General features: G+C 41.6%; 1 protein-coding gene across 8 annotated transcripts in view; it reads right to left on the bottom strand.

The window, feature by feature from the left end:
• Nucleotides 1-23,898, bottom strand: part of SPATS2L (spermatogenesis associated serine rich 2 like) — an 87,130-nt gene that overhangs the window by 39,718 nt on the left and 23,514 nt on the right. For 7 of the 8 annotated variants that reach the window (XM_071562531.1, XM_071562534.1, XM_071562528.1 and 4 more), the window contains one exon: nt 6,972-7,032. In XM_071562531.1, the coding sequence (XP_071418632.1) occupies nt 6,972-7,010 (39 nt within the window). In that variant the 5' untranslated portion in view covers nt 7,011-7,032. Of the gene's footprint in view, nt 1-6,971; nt 7,033-11,030; nt 11,050-23,898 lie in introns of those variants that run through there. The other variant, XM_071562533.1, reaches the window with a different exon arrangement.

The raw sequence follows: 23,898 nt of genomic DNA on the forward strand, positions 1-23,898 counted from the left end.
GGAACTCCATCGTCAAAGCCCTCACAAACACCCATCTCACAAGACTTCCCTGGTAAGTCAAGTTCAAAAAGAAACAAAGCCTGCCTGAAAGTTGTGACACCAGATTACCTACTCCACATACAGAACCAGGCTGACATTGCTGGGTGTTCCTCTAAGTCCTTTACGTTCTCTGTCAAGTTTCAAATGGTTCCCAGGCAACTGTAACAACATGGACTCAATCACTGCCTGTTTGCAGCTCTGCTCCATCTGCTCCCCCTTGGCATCATCTCAAAGAGGATGTTTCTGGTGAGTAAGTAACATATCCGGGGTTCAGATAATTTGTTTATGTATTTCTGACATAGTGACAAATTAAACTTCTTTGCTGAAAGCTCACTGCTGTTCTGAACCCCCGAACACAGCTGCTCTAATCCCCTTGAAGTTACTGTTACAGTCACTCAGTCAGAAATATTCTTACTTACGCTTGGTTAGAAAAACTAATGTAGGTCCACCTTCCTTTTGTACTAAACACTGAGATCAACAGATTTTCTCTAAGTTAGGAACCAAATTCATTTAGAAATATGGTTATCAAACAGACATTTCCTACTTTATTTTTACTGCATGTCAGTAGCAAGTCTTTATGTACACACATACACCACTCAACTACATTGCACCTCCAGCTGGGGTTGACCCAAATCGTGCAAGGGAAGTGGTGAAGGAGCTCTGGCTGCAGAACTCTGCTCATTTCTATAATCAAGGAATTTAGCATTAGCAGATGTCCTGGCTACGTTAAGCAGGAAAATGTATTTTAAAACCATTTCATGGTAGACTTTTTTAAAAGGTTTTGAACTCCTACACAAATATATTTCATGAATACAATTTGACTTTGTTGCATTAAGAGGCTGTTTCTTACATTGGAGACATTTTTCCAGAGGCTTTACTAAGTTCATCCTGACACACTGAACAAATGTTGTTAACATTCCCTTTAGGCAAAATAACAGCTTTGATCAGGCCTACATCTCTCTTTCCACTATATGAGCTGTTTATCACCCTGATACCTTCTGATCATTTATTTCCAATAGGCACAAAAAAAGTTCTACTCGCTGAAGTAAACTGTTTCAGGCAATTGTCATGGACTTATTATGTCACCTCTGTCCCTGAAATCTGTAAACTAATCAAATAGAAAGCCAGACATTATAATATATTCTTTCAGGCTTCCTGAAATGTTTAGCTTCGTGAGAACTGTTCTGCTTGAATGATGTCAGCAGCATTTACAGACATGAATCTGCGACACCCTTAACCCAAGGTACATGGCTCATCAAGTGACAAAAGTGCATTTTGATCGACTTTGCTGGTCTTTCAACATCTTTCAACAGTCCATGTACTTCAACACATGGGCAAGGAACAGCTGCAAAGGTCAACTTTAAGAAGAAATAGTGAAATCACAGACTGGAAACTATCTGCCTTTGTAATGTATGATTTTAATTTTAAATACTAATTCCATTTGGTCCACTGAATCCTACTCTTTCCTTGCATGCTGACTATTGGTTATGAAAACCACAGTTATGGTGTAATGTAAACAAAAATGTGAAACCTCCAAACCCACAACTGAATAAAATTTCCTTCTTGCAGTCCTTCCCATCTGCTCCTCCTGCTCTGACACTTCAAATGACAAATGAAAAAGCAAGCCTTTCAGGAGAACTTCAGCAAAACTTCACTCCTGACAGCATCTCAGGAGGTGGATTTTCATCTGAATGAGTGTTTTGCTAATTCCAGCTGACAGCAGATTTTACTGGTTCAAACATGTTTAGACACACAATAAATAAATAAAAAAAAAAAAAAGAAAAAAGACCCAAGAGCAAGTCCTCAAGTTTAAACAAATCTGGCATTTTTTGGATCAAAACCAAAGTCACATGCCAGAGCTGAATGGCTGTCTTGGGGACTGCCTGATATTCACTCCTCTCTTGTTAAACTAAGAGGCTCTAATTGTTGTAGGAGACAATACATCACTTGTATTCCTCATTCCAATTTCTTCTTCTTTGGAAGCCTTGTAAATTAGAATCTCAGTACCTCTTCTGGTGATGTACTAGGTTAACGCTTGAATACCTCCATTGATTTTATGGATTTTGGATTTAAGCCAAAGAGTTTGGCTCATTGTATCCTTTAATCCAGTGAACTTCTGTGCATATGATCTGAACTATGGATAATACTCAAGTCCTTCCCTACACTGTACTTTCAGGCACAGAGATAGAGATGTGTCCTAGTCACAGCAGTCAGGACCAGTTTATCACTGTGTGGGTGTGACCAAAACTGTGTATTCTACACCCTCTCCATCATTTCTCATGAGCTGTTAACAATGGACCATTTGCAGCAGTTGCCCAGGGCACACCTGACCCCTCAGGCTACAAGCTGGCTGCTAGAGAACCCTGAGAGACAGAGTAGTGCTTGCTTTCACACCAATGTGTGGTAACTCCCCTCCAGGGAGGCATCAGCACCTTCACACCCAGCCTGAGGGGTCATGTCTGCCAATGGGCCATTAGGGACTGGCACAATAGGCAGTTGCAACAACTTAGACCATCAAAAACTCCAAAAATACCCCATGACTCACAGAGTCAAATCACCCATTGTGGAACTCCCCGCCCTGGGAGAGGTACTGGGCATTCCCTCCTGAACCTGAGGGTATATAATCTTGGGGTCTGGGGGCTTCTGGTACCACTCATTGGATCCAGAGTAGGATCAAAACCTCAGCAGGACTGTGACTCTCGATCAGACTGTGACCATCATCCTCACCAACAGCTTTTCCTCTCCTTTGTACTCAGGGGAACCACGTGGTGCTCAGCACAGGGGCTGACAAGCACCATTGTGTTTGTGCTCAGGGTGCTGGGTCATACGTCTGGGTTTTGTGGGACCCAATTTTTTCTCAGTATCATTGTATTTATTGCCATCTTGTTATTAAATTGTAACTCTGACTTATAATCTCTTTTGAGTTGGGTTCATTTCTCCTGCCAGTTTACCTTTAAACCAGCACAGTATAATCAGAGGCAGGAGGGAAGACTACAGCAAAGATCAAGGCAAAGAGAATTATTCTGAGAGAGATCCTGATGGTAAACTTCTCTTTATGCTAGTTACACAGGCATGTAATAACCCTTGTGGCTGCTGAAATGCTGAACTTATGTTATTCCAGAAAATCTGTTGATCACATGAACAAGAATATGGGAATCGAAACAGTCCTGGCTCCCCCACAAGACCATCACAGCTGCAGGAGCCTCTGCCAACTATGGAAAATTTCATGAGCCTGCCTGACATCACAGGCCAACATTTATATAAATCTCTCAAGAGGAAAAAGAAGATATAAAATAGAATGTTTAACCTACTGACTTTATGAACTATTTCAGCTGAAATGCCAAGACTGAATTACACAAGCATCAGTACCACAGTATCATTCTCTGAAGTCTCAAATGCAGGGGTAGGGCTTTACAGAGCCTGTATGTGAGCATCTTGCCCCAGATGTCTGCCTCGGCCTCACATCACCCTTAAAACACTGGCAGAGGTTTTATTTTCTTGAATAACTAGAAGCTGATAATGGAGAGAATGCAGGGAAAGGTCACCAGTGAAAAAAAAACTACAAAAAACCCAGAAACCCAAACCCCCAGAAACAAAAGTGTAAACTTAGGCTAAAAACTGCATGGGATCTGCACTACGTTTTTGTCACAGCAAAATGATGTTCAATTTAAGGAGAAACTTTTGTGTTACTTTTGCAGAAACTTACAAGAATAAGTATTTGTGAGCAGATGTACAGCTCCTTGGGCTCCATGCAAGTCCTAGCACAATCCAAGTCTTACATACATTCTGATTTGCACGCACTGAGGTAGAAGAAAGGGAGAAGTGGAAGGAACTGTATTCTATTCTGTTCTTTTAAACAAGGCCTGCTTGAATTTGCATTGAAGGCAATGGATTTATGGAGCTCAGTAAAAGTATTATATTTATAAACCTTGGTTTTCTTCTTCAGAAATATTGCCTCCCAAAAGGTAGATAAAAGTAAACATTAAACTCACTGCTTCAATATTGTGCAGCAACATTTGCTCTAAGTGTTCTGAGTGAGAAAGGGAAGGGATTTTGACTCTCTTACCACTTAATTAACTATACCTTCTCAAACATGCAAATGAAGTCCTTACATTTGAGCAGTCCATGTGCAAATATAATCAAAGCTGATTCAGCAGAACTTATTTGTTTAACCATTTCCTTGTATTTCTGATGCATCACTCAGAGGGTTCTGAAGCTACAGTCACTTTATAGTTACTCATTCTGTTGCTGACAGGAAGAGGCACCACACTGTAAACCAAATACAAGACACCAAATGGAGGCTCTGCACCATCATAATCCCAGTTTGAAGCAAGGCAGAATTGTCCAGGTGACACTGAGCACAGCAGCTTCTCAGCTGATGTATGCAGAGTGCATGAGGTTAATGCTGTTCAGTCACTAATCTTTTGCTTACTAGGTTATTGGTCTATATTTTCCAGCATAAAACTCAGTGATTTTGCAATGAAAGTTTAATTGCTATTAAACTAAGTTTTCACTTTGCCATGGAGATTTAGTGGCACTAAATACTGATGGAAGATACAGGAATAAAGAGTGAACAATTTATAACAGAATGTGTATTGATCCAATTATTTTCCTGCTTTAAAATGATTGTGTTCATAAACATTTGAATTTGGATACTCCCAGCAGAGATCACAGTTGGAACAGCAGATGCCAAGTGTGGATAAAAGTCCTGTTGCAGTTCTTCATTCTTAAACTTGCAAAAGACAATCGGATGGTTTGTAAAATCCTGCACTTGTAAACATGACAGATAAAAAATTTCAAGCTTCACATTAAATATGCAGAACTTCAACTGATTTACTGAGTAGTTTTTTGAGAGTTACTGCAGTTTACCTTTGAGCACTCTGGCACTAGGGACAGGATTTGGTGACATTACTTTCTATTGCAAAATACATCATGTTCCTCAATATTTAAACCCTGTCCTGTTATTAAGGACTAAGGAAGATATTCGTCACCAAAATACAGACTCATGTTGACATGCAAATCCTCAAGCACAATCAGCAATTGAGAAGTTAACAACAAATATGAGGTAAAACTACTCAAAAAGCAGGCACCTGGGCAGTGCATCAGGTAAGGAACTGTTTCCCATAAGAGGATATGAAGCAAAAGAAGTTCTACATCCTTTTAAAAGCACAGAAAGTGAGTCAGCAGTGAAAGATTGACACAACAGCATGAACAGGAACTCAATCCCACCTGAATTACTCAGTATAAATTTGTCACACCTTTGCCTCAGCAGCTTCATGCAGGTATTGCTGGGCAGGTAACAGCACTAGCACATTGCAACTTGAGGGAAGTTCATCATGTGTGTATAAACCAGATGCAATGTCTAAACCATTAACTACCATCACTTCTGAGAAATACACTCCCTGACAGGAAAGTTCATTATCCGTGATCTCGGAAGCAAACCAGCAGTTTAACTAAAAATGTGACCACTGACCTCCAGTCCAAGGTTATTTCTTATCTCTGTCATGCTGTGGTATATTATATTACATCTTAATTCTCTACCACTTCTTGCGACCTTCCCTGAATTGGGAAATCACATTTACAGTATCTTTCACACATTCCTTGAGCCATATTATTTTTTTCCTTCTTATCAGTTTGCTTAATTGCAAAACAAGTTAGGCAAATATTTTTCTACTGAATAATTTTTTATGTCAGCTCAAGCAAACAGTTAACCCAAGGAATCACACACATTTTTTATTCTTTTCCTTTGCATTGGCAGCCTCAGAGAGAAGAGAGTGTGGCACAGACCTGCTGCACTGCAGGATGTGTAATGTGCCACAGGCAGGTCTTATGATACAAAGGAAGACGACTGAATTTCTCAGTTTAACATTGCCCTCACTGTTCAGTATCTCCTTGATATTTAATCAGTCTTGATCCTTTCTCCTGATGTATCTTTCATGAACTGAACAGGCCTAACCAACTATTCACTGATATCTGGACAAACTTGGGCTCCCTGACAGAACTGGATTCTGGCCCTTAACATGTAACACTGTCTTAAAATCTGTATCAGCAGCCAAATTAGGCTTAACAAAGCTGTAAAGCAAGGAACTCATCAGCCTTCTCTGAACTTTCTAAATGCAAAGCCACAACTCTGTTCCCAAATGTGAAATAGAACAAAACCTGAATTTAAGAAAGACAATTCAGGTTAATTCTCAAAATACTTTTCTAAAATACAACCCTTTCATGTTAGACTCCTACAGTCTCCTCATTTTTCTCTCTCTCTCCTTTTTTCCTATTGTTTGCCACATGTCCTGGTTTCCTCTTTATGTTGATGGGGAGTAGCTATGGGTTAGATTGTCTCTTCATAAACTGCCTGCTGGGAGTCACAAAAGATCTCTGACCTACCTCATATCAGTGTCCTAATTAGCTCTAGGTCCTTTACTGCTCCTGCAAGGATGAAGGGGCTGTAGCACCAGCCAAGAATATGGAGAAGACTCACCCAAGCACACAGAATGCAGATGAAAGCATATACTTTCATAGAAAAAAGTAAGCTACTCTTTTCAGGCCCCGTAGTTTTAGGGATTGCCTTTAAACAGCACAGGTAACAACATTTTTGGTCAGAAAAATTATTTTGTAAAGGGCATGTGTCTTCAGTGGTTGTATTTTGTACAGAAGCAATGAGCACAAAGTGCTCTTCTCCACAGCATCAGCATGCACAGGGATCACAAAGGAGTAAGGGAAGTCCAGCTGACAAAATACTGTCTGTAAAAAATCGAGTATGTTTCTCTTCAAGCAAGATTCATATACTAATCCTATCAATACCTGTCTGTGTACTTCATGCACAGAGTCAATGCATATTAAAGTTCAGGATGTGAACAGAGTTGGAAGGAGCAGAAATGAAATATGTATGCAAATATCATTTTGGTTGGCATTGTACTGTTACTTGAACCTACCTTTTCCTTGATATTTACAGGAGAATTGACCTCTGCCATCCTCTTCAGGTGTGAATACTGCCTGAGAAACAAGAGAAAAAACAGAGATTCATTTGAAGGTTTTAGTCCCACCTGTCAAAGCTACACCTATAAAGTCTAGTTGCATATGCTTACCTATAAGCATTAGAGAAATGTGACAACACAATGCTCTGCACAGCAGTGCTCAATCTTGACAAAAAGCAAAGCTAGTCCAAATTTCATATTTCCCCAAATAAGTTCTGCAAACACATTTTTATATGCCTCAGAATTATGAGTCTGGATACAAGTCATATCATGCTTCTCCCAGCCATGTCTCCTGGACACTATTCATTATTGCTTGATAACTCTGAGGTGTTAAAGAGCAGAAACACCTTAGATGAACTCAACAGCTTCTGTTTTCTCATTCATCAGCACCCTCAATTTTTGCCAGAAAATTTGTCAATTGATCCAGTCCTAAAAAGCAGCTCAGTGTGCCAGGAGCTTGGGCTGACAAATGCCACAGGGCTGTTTCCTGGTTGGAGTTTTTCCCCCCAGCTAATTCAGAGGATTTAGTCACAGCTCTTACTGAAATTAACAGGGTCTGTAAAGTTAAACCTTGTAAGTCTGTGCTGAAAACTCGGGCACATGAACAGAATTTGCATGTGATTAAGAAACCCTGCAATGTTTTCTATTTCCAGTTGTGTGGCTGAGAAACTGAGAGACTCCACCACGTCCACCACGTGGCAAAGAGTTAACACAGGGAAAAAGAGTCCAGGTGCCTAATCCTGCTTCCATCAAAACCAAGTGCTTTAAACTTCAGTAAGGAACAGGCTGGAATATATTTCAAAATACGTATTTGAATATATTTTAAAATAATTTTAAAAAATAAGTCACACACAAAGAATTACAGCAAAGACTAAGTCAAATGGAATAAAAGCTTGGTTTGGTCACCACCTTTAACTCTACTGTACACTGATAAAAGGTATAGATGTACACATATGAGAAGGACCCCTACGTTCACTCCAAGTTTTTACGTTAAAACACCTTTTCTCCATTTGAGCATTTCCTATGTGGACTGACACACATGTTCCAAAAATTCTTTTAAATCTCCTTTAATGCACTTTAACAATTCTCCATTAACTCCTTCTTTGAAACACAAAACCTCAACCGAGTTCAAACTCCAGAAATTAAGCACTTCTCTTACAGTACCCATTGACAGCATTTAAATCTTGTAATTAATTTCTGTATGCATCTGTTTTCTAACTATAGAGATGAGATTCAGTGAAGGATATTTTCAAAAATATCTTGACTTTTCTTGTGATAAATGGGGAAAATAGGAAGAAGAAAAAGAAATTGAGTTTTGGTCTGATGAACAGCAGGCACTGAACTATGGAACCCCTCAAAAAATAAGGTGTCAAAAGAAGAAAGTAACCATTTCCATTGCCACCTACTAAAAAAACCATGCTTGAAATGAGTAAGGGTCCTCCTGCCACCTCCACTTTACTACACCATGAACAGACACTCTATTAGAACTCAAATACCTTTTACATGTCTTTAGTCAGCAGCTTAAACACTTTGCCAAGATACTGAGCCAGAGTGTCGCTATGTTAGGTAAGACCTTTCCCTGGGCCATTGTGCCACTGGGAATGCCTTCCAGTCTCTGCTGGTATCTCATTTCGAAAGGTCCACCCCTGCTCCTCTTTACATCAAGAACCAAAGAGCTCAAATTAGTTTCTTTGTCAAACCCACCCAAAGGCTGAAAGGAGAGTTAAAACTGTCTGAACAGAGCAGGCAGGAAGATCACACAGAATATAAGCTTGGGGCAATTCCATTTCCAATATTTTGTGTGTTCCAACACTAAAGGAAGGTGTTAAGAAATTATTGTAGTCTGTAGTCCCTATATAACACTTTTTTAATGCACTTCTTGTCTTTTGCTGTCAGCTATTTCTCATGCCAAATGGGCGAACAACATGAGATACAGGTAATCAAATTTCCCCTGCAGACTGGAAAAGCTGGCTCTAAAATGACTGTGTAAATCTTCATCTCTGTTACCGCCATTCATAAAAGCATCCCTTGGACCTGGTGACATCAAACCCAGGCTGGACTGGCCCTACTCTCTGTTTAACAGATTCCTGTATGTTAAGGAACAGTTATGTAATTCAGTTTGTTTGCCCTTGTATCTACTATTGGGCAGACTTTGTAATGCTTGAGTCAACTGATTGAAGCCTACCCTCTAACATAGCAATTCAAATATGCGTAATCTGATCCAGCACCTTATGATAACACTAACAAACAACCAGTAAAAACTGTTCTTGAAGAGCCATCACAAAACAAAGAAACAAGTTTAGTAAAACTTATGGCTAACAAAAAAACCTTCTGGTCTTAAAAGTCTATAAATCTATAAAAATAATAAATAATGGGAAAAGATCTTTTGTCACTTTAAATCCTCAGGTTCTACTTTTTCAGCATCTATTTTACCAATTTTGTATCACAACTGTACACTTTAAAGCTGCAACTTGCATGAAACAAATTAATCCAAATAATGATACTCTGTGAAAGCCCCACACCTCTTAATTTATGTTTCTTCACAGATATTAAATAATTCTTCAACTTTAAATCCCTTTTGCTGATTAAGCCCTACTACAGCATTTAGCCCATTTTACTCTTTGTAGCAGTGCTCTGACCCAGTTTAAAACCAGACACAAAAACGTCATTCATCACCTTGTAAGATTTGACTTGCCTCTTCTTTCCTGTACCCTGCAGGTGTTACTGTGATTCCAGCCTTCCACCAAAAACGTGGCGCTGACTCAGTAATCGCAACTGCAGCTGCTTCCAGAATACCTGGCATGCCACACAAAACACACCCTCAGTTTCTTTCTTTCTCTCTTTTTTCTTTTCCTTATGAGATGAAGAACTAAGAGGACACTGGCTTTTACAAACGGGTTCATTCCTCTACACTTCACACTCCTCGTTAATATGCATATTACAGCTGTCAAAATGAAGATGCTAAAACTGAGCGGGAGCTATTTTTCATTCACCTTCTCCAAGGGCAGATAATTGAAATAACATGCATAAAACACTTGCTGGTTTATATAACTCAGTCCAGCACTGCTTGTTACATAAAATACAGATACTGTAAAAGGAAAATGTCAATGCAGCACTAATTTTTAAAAACATCCTTTATGGCTATTCTTGATAGCTACTAAACTTAATTTTCTCACTGTAGCACAAACTAATTTGTTTACTTAACTAATATTTTTCCTCTGATGGTATTTTAATCTCTGTATTGAACAAATACTTCATTTCTAATCCTGCGACAAAAGACTATAGCACATCAATAATTTTATGAATAAAATAGTTTCATTGAAGTTTATAAGCTTTTTCTCCAGGCTAGGATGTAAATTTGAGCTGCTACATTCTCATTCTGAACTCTTCAGGGAAGCTTCTTTCTGTGTGAGTTGTGGAACATCAAAATGTGGCCCTCAACTGAGCCCTAAGGGCCCCTAAAGCCGAGGACAACAGTACTTTGCATGTCACCAACAGCATGCACTCAAAAGAATTCTGGAGAAAGATCTTTGACACAAGACTTCTTGCAGTGACCAAGATTAAGCTAACGCAAGCACTAAATTTGAAATGCACAAAACATACATAACATATGAGAGGTGAATGTCAACTTTCTTGCTTGTATTTGTACTCCTGAAATGGCACTGCATGCCAACAAGACTTCCAAGAAAAAGGAATTAAACAAACAAACTACAAAATCCCTTATGTAAATGGGTGAGTAATTTCTAAAGCAAATTTTCAAATGCATTACATGGAACAGGAGATCACTCTCAGTCTCTTCTTACATCCTGACCTCACATACTGACAGAGGGATATTTTTCCTACACTTATTACACACATCCAAATGACACATTTTACTTGCCTTATAGAATGAAGCATTTCAGTGGCATTCAAGGGAACACTGCAGAGAAGACTGGATTACTTTTGGCAGTTTTACTTCTCCCCCCTACCAAATGAAGCAATTCACATTACTCCACATAGGTATAAGCTCACACGAACCTGAACCAGAGCAGCCAAGGGGCTGGCACATCCTCCGTCCTGCTGACCTTAACTGCAAGCAGCAATGTCCAGCAGGGCAGACAGACAAGAACAGCCTTTAACCACTGCAGAAAACTATGCCAAAGCTCACCTGTCACAGCCTTAAGAATATGGCTGCTTGCCCAGCCTTTACAGTAGTTTCCTTTCTGTCTCCACGCAGCTCTGAAATCCCACTGCTCCTGGATTCAGCTTCCAGGGAATGCCTGCCACCTTCCCAGCACTACCATCTCTGGAGGTGTTTGGCCACAGACACCTTCCAGCTAGACAGGCCTTGGAGTAAAGCTGACAAACACTGCATTTGATACAGCACTTTGCATGAGGGGATTGCCTGCACCTCAAGAAGCAAAGAATCACAAGAACAACTCTGAGTCCTACCCCTGCTGCAACACCTGGCACATTTAAACATCAGACTTCAAAACAGTATCAGAGAAAGAAACAAGCTCCCTTGCTAACAAACAAACAAATCTCCTTGTGAATACACAGAAGGGGCAAAGGAGTTTTTGAAAGCATTACGGTTGCCAGAAAGATACAAACTGTGAAAATGTCCTGTCAGAGCAGAGATTGTGTGTAGCTCCTGTTCCACCTTTTGTGACATCTGAAGATCCAACTTTGGCAATGGGGAACAGAAAAGTTCCTGTGAAACAGCACACAATATTCTGGTGTTGGAAAGACTTCCCATCTGAAAGTTTATGGATTAATACTTTCCTACTACCAAAAAAATGACATAGTTCCTCATCTGCCTACTGCAACTGTTTCATTTTATAAGGAAACCCCACCCAAACACAGGAAGAATCTCAGGTCTATCTGACATGAACCTTGCCAATGCTTCTCTAACCCCAGCCACCAAGTAAGCTTTCTCTGCTAGGAGAGCAACTACAGTTTACAATTTTGTCACTAAATTTTGTTCATGAGTACAACAATGCTAGGATGTGGACTTTATTTTTTTTAATTTAATTTTTTATTAAAGATCATATATTCATTTCCAAATAGTTCAGTCAAAATTGTCCAGCTCCAAGAAGTTGGCATGCAAGGTTTGAGAGAAACAAAGCTACCACAATTTTAGAGCCAACTTCAAAAAAATAGGATGCAAACACTAAGTACCTGTGCTGGTTTTGGCTGGGATAGAGTTAACTTTCTTCACAGGAGCAAGGATGAGGCTGTGTTTTGGATTTGTGCTGCAAACAGTGTTGATACCACAGGGATGTTTAGTTACTGCTCAGCAGGGCTTACACAGTCATGGCCTTTTCTGCCTCTCACCCCCGCAAGCAAGGAGGTCGAGGGGCACAAGATACTGGGAGGGGGCACAGGCAGGACAGCTGACCAAAGGGATATTCCATACCATATGATGTCATGCTCAGCATACAAAGCTCTCCCCCATCCCACTGGGGAGTGACTGAGCAGCTGTGTGGTGCTTGGTTGCTGGCTGGGATTAAACCATGACAGTACCTAATGAGATTGTAGCAGCCTGCACTATGCTTTCATCTTCTCCACTTCTACTTTCTCTACAGAATTACAACTCATTTTGAAACGGGATTCTCATCTATCCATACATATTCTATTACACTGTCTTGCCTGCAGACCTCCATGTGCCCCAGGTAAAGGCAAAGCCAGCAGAATCAGACACGTGGCCTCCATTACACATTTATTTAGACTTCCATTATAAAGAGATGCTTCCAGAGAACTGCAGATAGATGAAGGCTGGGATAAACACACCTCTTCTGATGTAGTTTTAAATTAATGTTGTTGTATCAGAAACACAAAACTGCAAGAGTGTGATTCCAAAATTCAATTTTCAAAAAGGAATTATTTCAGTTTTCACATAAATTTTATTTTAATAGTAGAAGAAAAAAATACATTAGGTCAAAGACCAAAAGGGCAAACATTAGCATCCATATGACTGTCAGTTACAACAATTAGTGTCCTTAGTTGTGCACAAAGCCCTGCCACTGGTTGCAAAACTCCTAAAACCAGTGAGATACAGATACTTGTCTTCACTGCCTTGAGATTAGCAACAGGTATGATTTTCTATTTGCTGCAGTCTAGCACCTAAAGATAAATACAATAATTAAAAAATAAATGCATAAACATAACCAGAGTCATGAGCATCTAGGCCATAGTAACAAGTGTCCTTCTAGCTGTCCTTTAGTCTTCTGTGTCATTAGATATGAGCACATTTAGTAAAAACAATGTAAAGTGTAATTAATAAGAAGTAGTGTTTTTCTAGTACTGTTTTATGTATCCAAATCATCATTTTGTATTTTCTGGTTTTCAGAAGTTTGAGATTAGCCCCTCCAGGCAAGGTAAGTGTCCAGGCGTAAGTTTCATGGTATCTGAGGCATTTTTGTTTAAATGCCTGCACAAACAGATGTACATGAGTGCACACACATTCCAGAACATTCCCCATTTGCAGAGCCCAGTCCCACTCCCACCCCTGGTCATGCTTGTCTCAAACACAAACCGCAGCTGTTGCCTCTGCATTCCCCCTTCTGCTCCCGTAATGCAGCCACTCACCACGCTCTGCCTAAACCCTACTGGTTGCAGAGCCAGAAACAGGATGCAGGAAATAAAACACCTCACTGATTCCTCATGTAGGTCTGGGTTCCTCCACAAAAGAGGCTTATGCTTCCACATTGTTTGTCACCTCCTACCTAAGGATTTCTGAAATGACTGACAGGACAGTCTGAGAAAGATGTGCGTGTCTCACAGAATCACAGAACATGCCGAGCTGGAAAGGACCCAAAAGGACCATCAAGTCCAGCTCTGAGCCCTGCACAGGACCCTCCCCAGAAGTCACACCATGAGCCTGAGAGAATCATCCAAAGACTTCCTGAACTCTGTCAGGCTTGGTGCTGTGACCACTGCCCTGGGAGCCGGTTTCAGTGCCCAACCACCCCCTGGGGGAACAACATTTTTCTAATACCCAACCCAAACCTCCCCTGACACAACTTCAGGCCATTCCTTCAGGTCCTGTCACTGGTCACCACAGAGCAGAGATCAGTGCCTGCCCCTGCTCTTCCCCTCACAAGGAAGTTGGAACTGCAATGAGGTCTCCCCTTAGTCTTGTCTTCTCCAGGCTGAACAGACCAAGTGCCTTCAGCCACTCCCCATACAGCTTCCCCTCAACGCCCTTCATCATCTTTCTTACTTTCCCTTGGATGCTCTCCAAGAGCTTAATATCTTTCTTATATTGTGGTGCCCAAAACTGCACACAATATTCAAGGTGAGGCTGCCCCAGTGCAGAGCGAAGTGGGATAATCCCCTCCCTCAACCGGCTGGTGATGCTGTGCCTGATGCCCCCCAGGACACAGTGGTCCCTCCTGGCTGCCAGGGCACTGCTGACTCACATTCAGCTTGCCATCAACCAGGACCCCCAGGTCCATTTCTGTGGCACTGCTTTCCAGCATCTCATTCCCCAGTCTGTAAGTACATCCAGGCTTGCCCCATCAAGGTACAGAATCTGGCACTTCCCATTGTTCAACTTCCTATGGCTGGTGATTGCCCATCCTCTAATTTGTGAGGTCTCTCTGCAGGGCCTCCCTGCCTTTCAGTCAAGAGCTCTCCCAGTTTTGTGTCATCTGCAAACTTGCTTAGTATCCCCTCCAGTCCTGCATCCAAATAATTTCTGAAGATGTTGAAGAGCACAGGGCCCAGGATGAAGCGCCGTGGAACCCCAGTAGTGACAGGTCACCAGTCTGATGTCACTCCATTCACTATCACCCTCTGTGCCCTACCCATGAGCCAATTGCTCACCCACCACATGATGTGTTTACCAAGCTCTGTGCTGGACATTTTGTCCAGAAGGATCCTGGGAAAGACAGTATTGAAAGCTTTACTGAAATCCAAAAAGATTACATCACCTGGCTTCCCTGGGTCAGCTGACCTGGATCAGATTACCTTGTCATAAAGGGAAATCAAGTTGGTTAAGCAGGAGTCTCCTCTCATGAGGCTGTGCTGGATGTGACTGATGACAGCATTGTCTTTCAGATGTTTTTCAATACTTCCCAGAATAATCTTCTCCATAACTTTGCCCGGCACTGAAGTGAGACTGACAGCTCTGTAGTTTCCAGGGTCCTGCTTCTTGCCCTTCTTGAAAACTGGGACAACTTTCTCCAGCTTCCAGTCAGCTGGGACTTCTCCAGATTCCCGAGGCTGCTCACAAATCATCAAGAGAGGTTTTGCAATGACATCAGCAGCTCCGTGAGGATTCTGGGAGCCTAACAGTGTCCTTGCTTGAAAATGGGCCGTAAGATGTAAAGGTTTGGAAAATATGCAATGGCACATCAGGAACTCAGTTATATTATAACAGTATAAAACCCATATCTGAGAGACCACGGACCTCTCTGCCGTAAATAGAAAAGGGACAGAGGTGACGGTCGGATATGAGAGGAAGGACAGTCCTTAGCACCTGGGGCAGTGCCCTTTTGTCTCCTTTTCTCCTAGATTTCTGCCAAGGGCAGGAATGGCTCTAGGTAAGTATCACAGAAACACTAATGTCCAATCAGTGTCACAATAAAATGATTAGGTGCCAGTAAGTCCTGTACCTCATTCTGATAAAACCCATCGCTCTTTGACCTTGCTGTGCTCTCTTCTTTCTACGGAGAGCTGGTGCCATTAATGTAACCCAGGGAGAGCCTGTGCCTTCTCCTCTCCTGTCAGCCGGCTCACTTCCCTCTCCCAGTCCCTGAGAGGACAGAACACTACATATGTGGGCTCCACAGGCATCTTTTCACACAGATGTGGTGTGTGACGGCTCCTCAGGTCCTCTGTGCACTTTGTGTTGCAGCCTCCACTGTTAAGAGTCCTGCAGAAGAATATTCTAGCCCTCATCAAGATCAGATTGAGAGAGAGCAGCAGAAGAAAGCTTCCTGACAAGCATCATCCCTGAACTCCACTAATATTTAATCCAAGGAGTTTACAAGTATTCAGTAATATAACTATCTTTTGACATATATCACACAGAATCATACAGATTCTGGGTGTATTTCCTATCCCTGGTCCACAGACAGCAACACACCCTTGTTACAAAACCAAGGCTGCTTGCAAATCCTATTGCTGTAGTGTCTTTGAATGCTGGGTCTGTCCTATCCAAGCTAAAAGCTCTTCTTCAACACAAGTTTCAGTGTGGCTTCCCCAGCAGCTGACGTTCATTCACAGCCAGTGACTGACACTCTGTAACATCACCAGAGTTACCACCCCACAGACCTCTAACAACAACCTGGTAACTTTGTAGAATATACCTTGGGCTGAGAAGGATCCAAACCAGTAGTTTAGGTCATGAAACACTATCCTGCATCTGAGCAAACGAGGTCAATTAAAAAAAAGATACAACTTATAAAGAAAGGCCAGGTCTGCATTATTTATAGCAAATTATTGGAATGAAGAATTGGGCTACAGAAGGGGACGAGTGAGAGTCCTGCACAGAGCAATGTATCCATGCAGCAACAGACAGGTACCAGTACAAAGCAGATATTCTGTAACTGCTGAAATATATACATGCATGTAAATAGGCACACACACAGACCACGAAATGCTACTTCGACTGAGTTGTTCTGTTTGGTTTACTTGGAGTGTTCTAAGAACAGATTCTAGTCCAGTAGTAGTGTGTGGAAACAATGAGCATAATAAAATGCTTTATGAAATAATCATACTTTAAGTAAAATAGATACGAAGAACAATAAGTACCATTATTTCAAAAACTATATAGCATTCTAAACTCTGAAAAACATCCCTAAAACACACATGATAGTACACTCCCTAAACCAAGCCTAGGGATTCAGATTCCAAAAAATGTCAGACTTCTGGAAGGGAGCCTTGTTGCACAGCAGCAGGCTTTGCCATGAAAGGGAGTTTACAGGATAAGAGGTATTTCCTAGTGAACAATCAAGTTACTTCAGCACAACCTCTGAAAATTCCTCCCATCCTCTTTGCCATACTGATTAGTAACCAGATATTTATTTTCAAGCCAGATCTTTTCTGAAATTGCACAACTTGAGCCAGAGTGCCAGTAATCTAAAGCCAACAGTTTCCCACCTGAATTGTTGCACATACCATCATGTGTTTGAACTCCCTATCCATTTGGTTTTGTCACTTGAACAATTATCAGATACGTTGCTGAAAGGTTATGAGTGGTCAAATGCCCAGTTAGTCCTAAACCGAGGTGGCAGCACTTCCCAGTGCTCTTTTTTGAGCCATACAATTTATATCACCCTTTAATCTAAGAAGGGAGTACTCAGCAATGGCACTGACTCCACACCACATTGAGAAGCTATACTGAACGACAAAAATACCAAAAAGCTGAAAAAGGATAAGGCACAAAGTCTCCCAACAATTTTTCATTTCAGAGTAGCAAATTACCAATTCATTAAAATTGGAACTTCTGAAAGAATGAAGAGTCCTGTCCTACAAATGTTTATTTAAACAAAACATAACAGCTTAAATGGAAGAGACTGAAAAAAAAAATCCCAGCAGCCCAGTGAGAAGGGAATGTCTCCAGCTCACAGATAACTGAAGATCTCTTGCCTGTTCCAAACCTGCCTCCTGCTATACTAGAAAGGTACTTTAACCTCTGAGCTGTTCTTAAGAATTTCTGTAAGCATTTTTCATATTCCACTCAAAAGCTTCGGTTAATCTCCTAGAACCAGTTAAGAGCCAGCAATGGCATTTTCTCACTCCAAAGGTCCAAAGGCACGAAACCCAGCACCATTCCATCACTACCACAACTGGCAGTGGGTGCTCAAGATAAAATAGCCACTTGCTTGGCTCCCAATGTTCTCCACTTTAGGGACTGCACCCAAGGGCTCTATACCCTCTCCACTCTGCAAGAGAATCACTGCTGAGAGCCCAGAGCCCACATTCTGCAGGCTGGCATCCTAGAGAAGCATCTGCAGAGCATCACTGTGATTCAGCATAAACTGAATTCCCAGTTTTACTACATATATCACACTAGTAGAGCTGAGCCCAATTCACAATATATGGATTCAGCTACATGGTCTGTAAAATGGTCCTCTCTGACAGGCAGGAGGGAGGGATGTGGGATACGGAAAAAAATTCAGACTGAGAAAACTCACTTTCTATAGTAAGACTTGACAAAATAAACATTAGTGTCTTGCTCTTTCTCAAGTGCCTGAAGGAATCTTGCCAATCATATTGATAAAGAGCAGAAAAAAAAATCTACTCAAATTCTGCATTTGCATGACTCTCCTGCAAAATAAAACAAAAAAGGTTAACTTCCAGTTTTTACAAACAAGGTATTATCTTCCAAGCCCTTCTTGCCAGGGACTTGAGCTATTAAGTCATTTGCAGTGGCTCCTGTTTCAGCTCAGAAGGGATGCCAGGAGACACTGTCGGTTCATTTGCTCCTGCAGCTGCCCAAATGTGGACTGCTGGAAGAGCACGGCATGGGAATGCGAACAGCAGGGTATGCAAAGTGGTGGCACACCTTGCCTCAGTCACAGGGGCTTCTCTAAGCAATAAGAACAGAAGGAAAAAAGTGAACAGCAGGAAGTGTTCAAATTCACACTTGTTTTGGATGTTAAGAAACAAAACTACCTTAAGGAATCCAACTTCTACCAGCAGACTGGCACAGTATAATGGTTACAGTAAATTCCCATAATCTTGGGATAAATCTCAAATTCAGAGACTGCTGGAGTTATTCCAATTTCAGCCTTCCTTCTATTAAGAGTTCAAAGTTTACACCACCTTTCTTACTGGCTCAGACATCTCTGAAGATACAGTTTACCACTGCCAGATGTGCAAGGCTGATTCTCAGCAAATATAATCCTTTGAATTCAAGAAGCTACACAGACTTGAACCAGCTGCTTGCTGGTCCCACAGGACAGGACAGGAGAGCAGAGCCACCCTGGCTGCAGACAGGGAAGGAGCAGATCTCAGAGCTGCCCTGGCCAAGCACTCAGGGAGTGCTGCACCCATGATGAGATGGCAAGTTTATGGTGAGCTTGAGAAAAGGAAGAACTTTACCAGAGCTCTAAAACAGCTCCCTGAAGTAAAGGGCTTCTGATGAAAGCTGATAGAGCCAGGGACTCAACTGGAGGCAAGACAGATATGAAGAAGCTTTAATGCAGTGAGCCCTCAGTTGATTAACAAATATTCAAAGTACAGGTAAGCACACTTCATGTACCAGTGAGGCTGTGAATATGCTTGAAAGTAAATACCTGAATTAAAAGTGCCAGAGCACTCTGAACCAAACACTGAAATTAAATGCAGCCTTTCATTTTATAAAACCGAGTCACCCCATATAGCTCCTTTGAAGAAGATGCAAATTTTTCCTTGAACGGTATTTTAAATTACTATATTTATATATATATACACAAACAAAATGTATGTACATAAAACCTCTAAAAATGTTTACAAGTTCCTCTAGTAAAATGGCCTGATGTACAACCACAATGAACAGACACAGGCTCAGCAGCATTCCCATGTTAACAGTAACTGCAGAGTCAGACACTACATTAGAAGCCCTACCACTGACATTTTGGTATTCCCAGATTTACAACAAATGCTAGTCTTCCTCTCCTCCCCCACCTTCCCACTGCCAAGGAAAACATTGATTTTCTATGTTATCGAGAGATATTCCTGGAAACAACAAAAGCCTGTAGATAAGTTAACCTGTAATTACTTATTCATGCAGTCCTTTAGCCTAATTGCTATTACACATTAAATAAGTGGCTATTATAGCATTTACTGGACTTTGAACCACACTTTTTAGAGAAAAAAAAACACAGAGAAAACAAATTATTCTTTTCATTTGAAACCCACACTACCCAGGTACGTCAAAAATGCAGAAGTACAGTCAGTGCAGACTGACAGAAAGACACAAAGGCACCTTAACCAGTCTCCCATACCCACCCCAAAAGTCAGGAGACAATGCCAGAAAACTCTTCTGCCTCTGAAGGTCAATAGAATATGAAGTGCTGCCTGACATGCATGAACTGAGGTTTCTATTTAGCAGGTGTATAAGGGTTTTTTTGGTGTTTTTTTTTTTTAATTACAGATTTCTGAACTTGGCAAGGGCAGTCCTGATAAAGCTGTTTGACTGGCTAGCACACGTGGACAGTAAAAGCAGTAATTTTATCAACAGAATAAAAAGATTTTTTTTATTTGTTGAGAAACATTTTAAAGAAAATAAAAGCTATTTTTCTCGAAAACAGGTAAGCTCAGTTACACTGTACAGCATAGATAAATACTCTAGAGCATTTTTCAGCTCATCTGTTTGTGCCCATTCCCTGGAAGTGATCTTTGGTATGCCAGAGTCTATGAATTGATAAAATCTCCAGCATGTTAGACAGACTATTACTTTGCACCTGTCCAGAATTTCTGCAGATGAAAATTTAGCACAGCTTTGAAGGATAATGTAACATACTGTTTGTTCCACAAAATCCAGTCTTCAAAAGCATCAAATTAAGCTCTGTTTTGCAGTTCCCATAAGGCCCAGTTACCACAGGGCCCTACCAGTTGAAATTCTCAGAATGCTAAAGGATGCCAAGTCCAGTGGTCTTGGGCACACATGGATATCAGCATGTTTCTGATGCTGTATTGAGTTTGTGTGGCAATGCAGTGGAGGGGCTACAGGGGTGCCTTCTGTGAGAAGCCGCCAGAAGCTTCCCCCATGTCTGATAGAGTAAATGCCTGCTGGCTTCAAGATGGACCCACCTCTGGCCAAGGCTGATCCTGTCCCTGTCAGCAACCATGGGAGTGCCTCTGGGATAAGACAGTTAAGAAGGGAAAAAACAAGCTGTGCAGCAACAATTATAGCTGAAAAGTGAGAATATGTGAGACAAACAACTCTGTAGACACCAAGGTCAGTGGAAAAGACAGAGGAGGTGTTCAGGAGTTGGAGCAGACATTCCTCTGCAGCCTGTGGGGAATACCATGGCGAGGCAGCTGTGCCCCTGCAGCCCATGGATGTCCAGGGGGGAGCAGAGACACACCTGCAGCCCGTAGTGGACCCCAGACAGGAGCAAGGAGATGCCCAAAGGAGGCTGTGCCACCGTGGGAAGCCCATGATGATAAAGGTTCCTGGCAGGGAGCTGCTGACCCATGGGGAGAAGAGCCCACACTGGAGCAAGTTTCCCTATTAGGACTTGTGACACCGTGGGGGACCCACACCGGAGCAGCCTGTGCCTGAAGGACTGCACCCTGTGGAAAGGGACTCATGCTGGAGCAGTTTATGAAGAACCGCAGCCCACAGGAAGGACCCATGTTGGAGAATTTCAGAGAAGGCTGTATCCCATGGCAGGGACTCCACGCTGGAGTAGGGAAAAATGTGAGGAATCCTTCTCCTGAGGAGGAAGGAGCAGCAGAGATAACGTGTGATGGACTGACCATGACCTTCATTCCCCATCCACCAGCACCGCTACAGGGAGGAGTTACAGAACTTGGGAGCAAAGGTAAGCCTGGGAAGAAGGGAGGGCTAGGAGTCAGGTGTTTTAAAATTCAGTTTTCATTTCTCATTATCTTGCTCTTATTGACTGGTAATAAACTAAGTTAATTTCTCCAAGTCTAGTCTGTTTTGCCTGTGATGGTAATGGCAGAGTGACCCACTTCTCGACCCATGAGCCTTTTGTTACATTTTTTCTCCCCTATCCAGCTGAGGAGAGAAGTGATAGAGTGGCTTTGGTGGGCACCTGGCACCCAGCCAGGGCCAATCACCACAAACACACAGAAAAGCACGTTTTCTAAGCGAACTTCAAAACTGCACTAACTGCTAAATCTCTCTTCTCACTGCTGTTAATCAGCAACACCACAACAGCACTTACAAGCTCTTATATATTGCACATGGGCAGTGAAAGAAATGGTGCTGGTTAAGAATCAAATTCCCAGAACCTCAGCTTGCTCTGACCATCCCCTATGCAGTAACAACTGGCAGACAAGAAACTGAGCTGGCTAGGAATTTTCCAGTCAAACAGGGGGGTTTTGTTGGCATGGGTGAAGCTATCTTGGCATACTGAAACATTCTCAAACATCTGCTGAACAAGCCTTCTTCAAAAAGCTAATTGAATTCCCTATTGGCCAGTTATCCCCAGAGAGCCCAAAATCCCAGCAAAACTTGGGATAAGTGAAGTTCAGCTCAACAAAGCAGGAAGTTACTGTGGCTTGTGCAAACAGAAGAGTGAGCTCAGCGTTTCTTATCAAAGCCCTGTATCAGTCACGTCTCCTCTTCTCTCTTCTAGAGCCTTCCCAAGTAAAGGCAAAGGTGACTCCTGAACAGCTAATCTTTTTTCTGAGTGTCTGACTGTGCTTTCATGGAGCCATACACAGAGTTATCTTCATTCATAATAAGCAGTTCTGGCAGTCACTCACAGATTTCTTACTCTAGACAAAAGCACAGTCAGAGCTGCCACAAATTCCCATCTCCAATTTAGCCACACACCAAAACAAGCAGAGCTGGCTCTGCAGGCAGCAGATGTGAGCTGTGACTGGATGTTGTGGTTAACAGAGCTCTATCACTGGCACCCAGAGAACTAAAGATACTGGCTGAAGAGACCTGGCTTTATAGTTGCTCTGTATTTGGACTTTCCAACAATGAAAAGGAAACAAAGAAAAGAGATTCATTTATGAGAAGCAATTTACACAGGATGAGGTTCAGCTCCACTGTCTCTCTTCCTTAAATATGCAGAGTTCTCAATAATATTGAAACAGGTAGAGTTGTTCAAGACCTGAACTAGATCCATCATAGTTTTTTCAGGGGTTCTGCTCATTAACTGAGTTCAGACAGTCTGGCCACCTTGATCACAATTTAGAGCACAGCAAACAGGGAATGCTTTGGCTCTTTTCAAACTGCCTGAACTGTGCAGTTGGAGGAAAAATACAAGAACTCTTTGACCACTTTATGCCCACATACACCCTGCCTTTGCAGGACACACACTCCATCCTACTGCCCTCAAAGGTGTTGGTTCCTTTGCTGCTGAGGACAAAGATAGCAACAATTCTTCTAAACTACTTTGAGTGCATGCTCCACAGAGAGAGCAAAGAATGGAAGTTATCACTGGCAAAGAAAAACTATGTGCTCTACTCATGAATCTTTATAGCATGAACCATTTCAGAACGTACTGTAAGGGGGCAATTTTATTCTGCCCTCACTGGGGGCTGCCTTTTCATGAATATGTTCGCTCTTCCCCATCATTAAAGGAAAGTTTCACTCACATCAGTGCTTCAGTGCAAAAAAGTAATGAGACATTGCATAACACTTTTTATGAAGGCACTGAAGTTTCAGTTTCACTGTACTTACTGCATCACCAACCAAGTGCCATAATATCATCTCTCTTCTGGAACAACAGCATCAACTGACAAACCCAGTGAGAGATTTGAAGGTGGCCACCTTGAACTCTTACATTCAGCCACACTCCTGTGCACTCACCAAAGGCTTTGTGATGCTTTCCACCAGGAACAAATGCTTACCTGTCTTAATAAAGAGGAATAAAGAAGGGCCAGCAATAATAGAGCAGGCTAAATATCTAAAAATAATCAATTCAAGAACTCCAAAACCTCCTTTAATCACAATTATTCTGTCTAAAAATTATGTGAAAGCTCAACCTGCTTTCAGTTTCAGACTTTGATACTGATCAAAGTAATCAGTGAACTCTAATCTGAATTATCTGAGCTCTCTGCATCACAAAGCTGCCATGTATTTTTCATTGACAGCAGCATACATGATCAAAAATAAGGTGTTCAGGGAAGAACAGAGACATTAACAATAATGTAATTCACTGGTTTTTTTAGAAGTGAACTAAGATTCCATTCCTACTTCAGACTTCTTTTAGTTTTTCAATTTCCAAGGCTAATCACATAACTTTAATTCTTAATGTTTCAA

This window comes from Pithys albifrons, chromosome 8 (assembly GCF_047495875.1).
Source record: "Pithys albifrons albifrons isolate INPA30051 chromosome 8, PitAlb_v1, whole genome shotgun sequence".
In the NCBI taxonomy this organism is placed as follows: domain Eukaryota; kingdom Metazoa; phylum Chordata; class Aves; order Passeriformes; family Thamnophilidae; genus Pithys; species Pithys albifrons.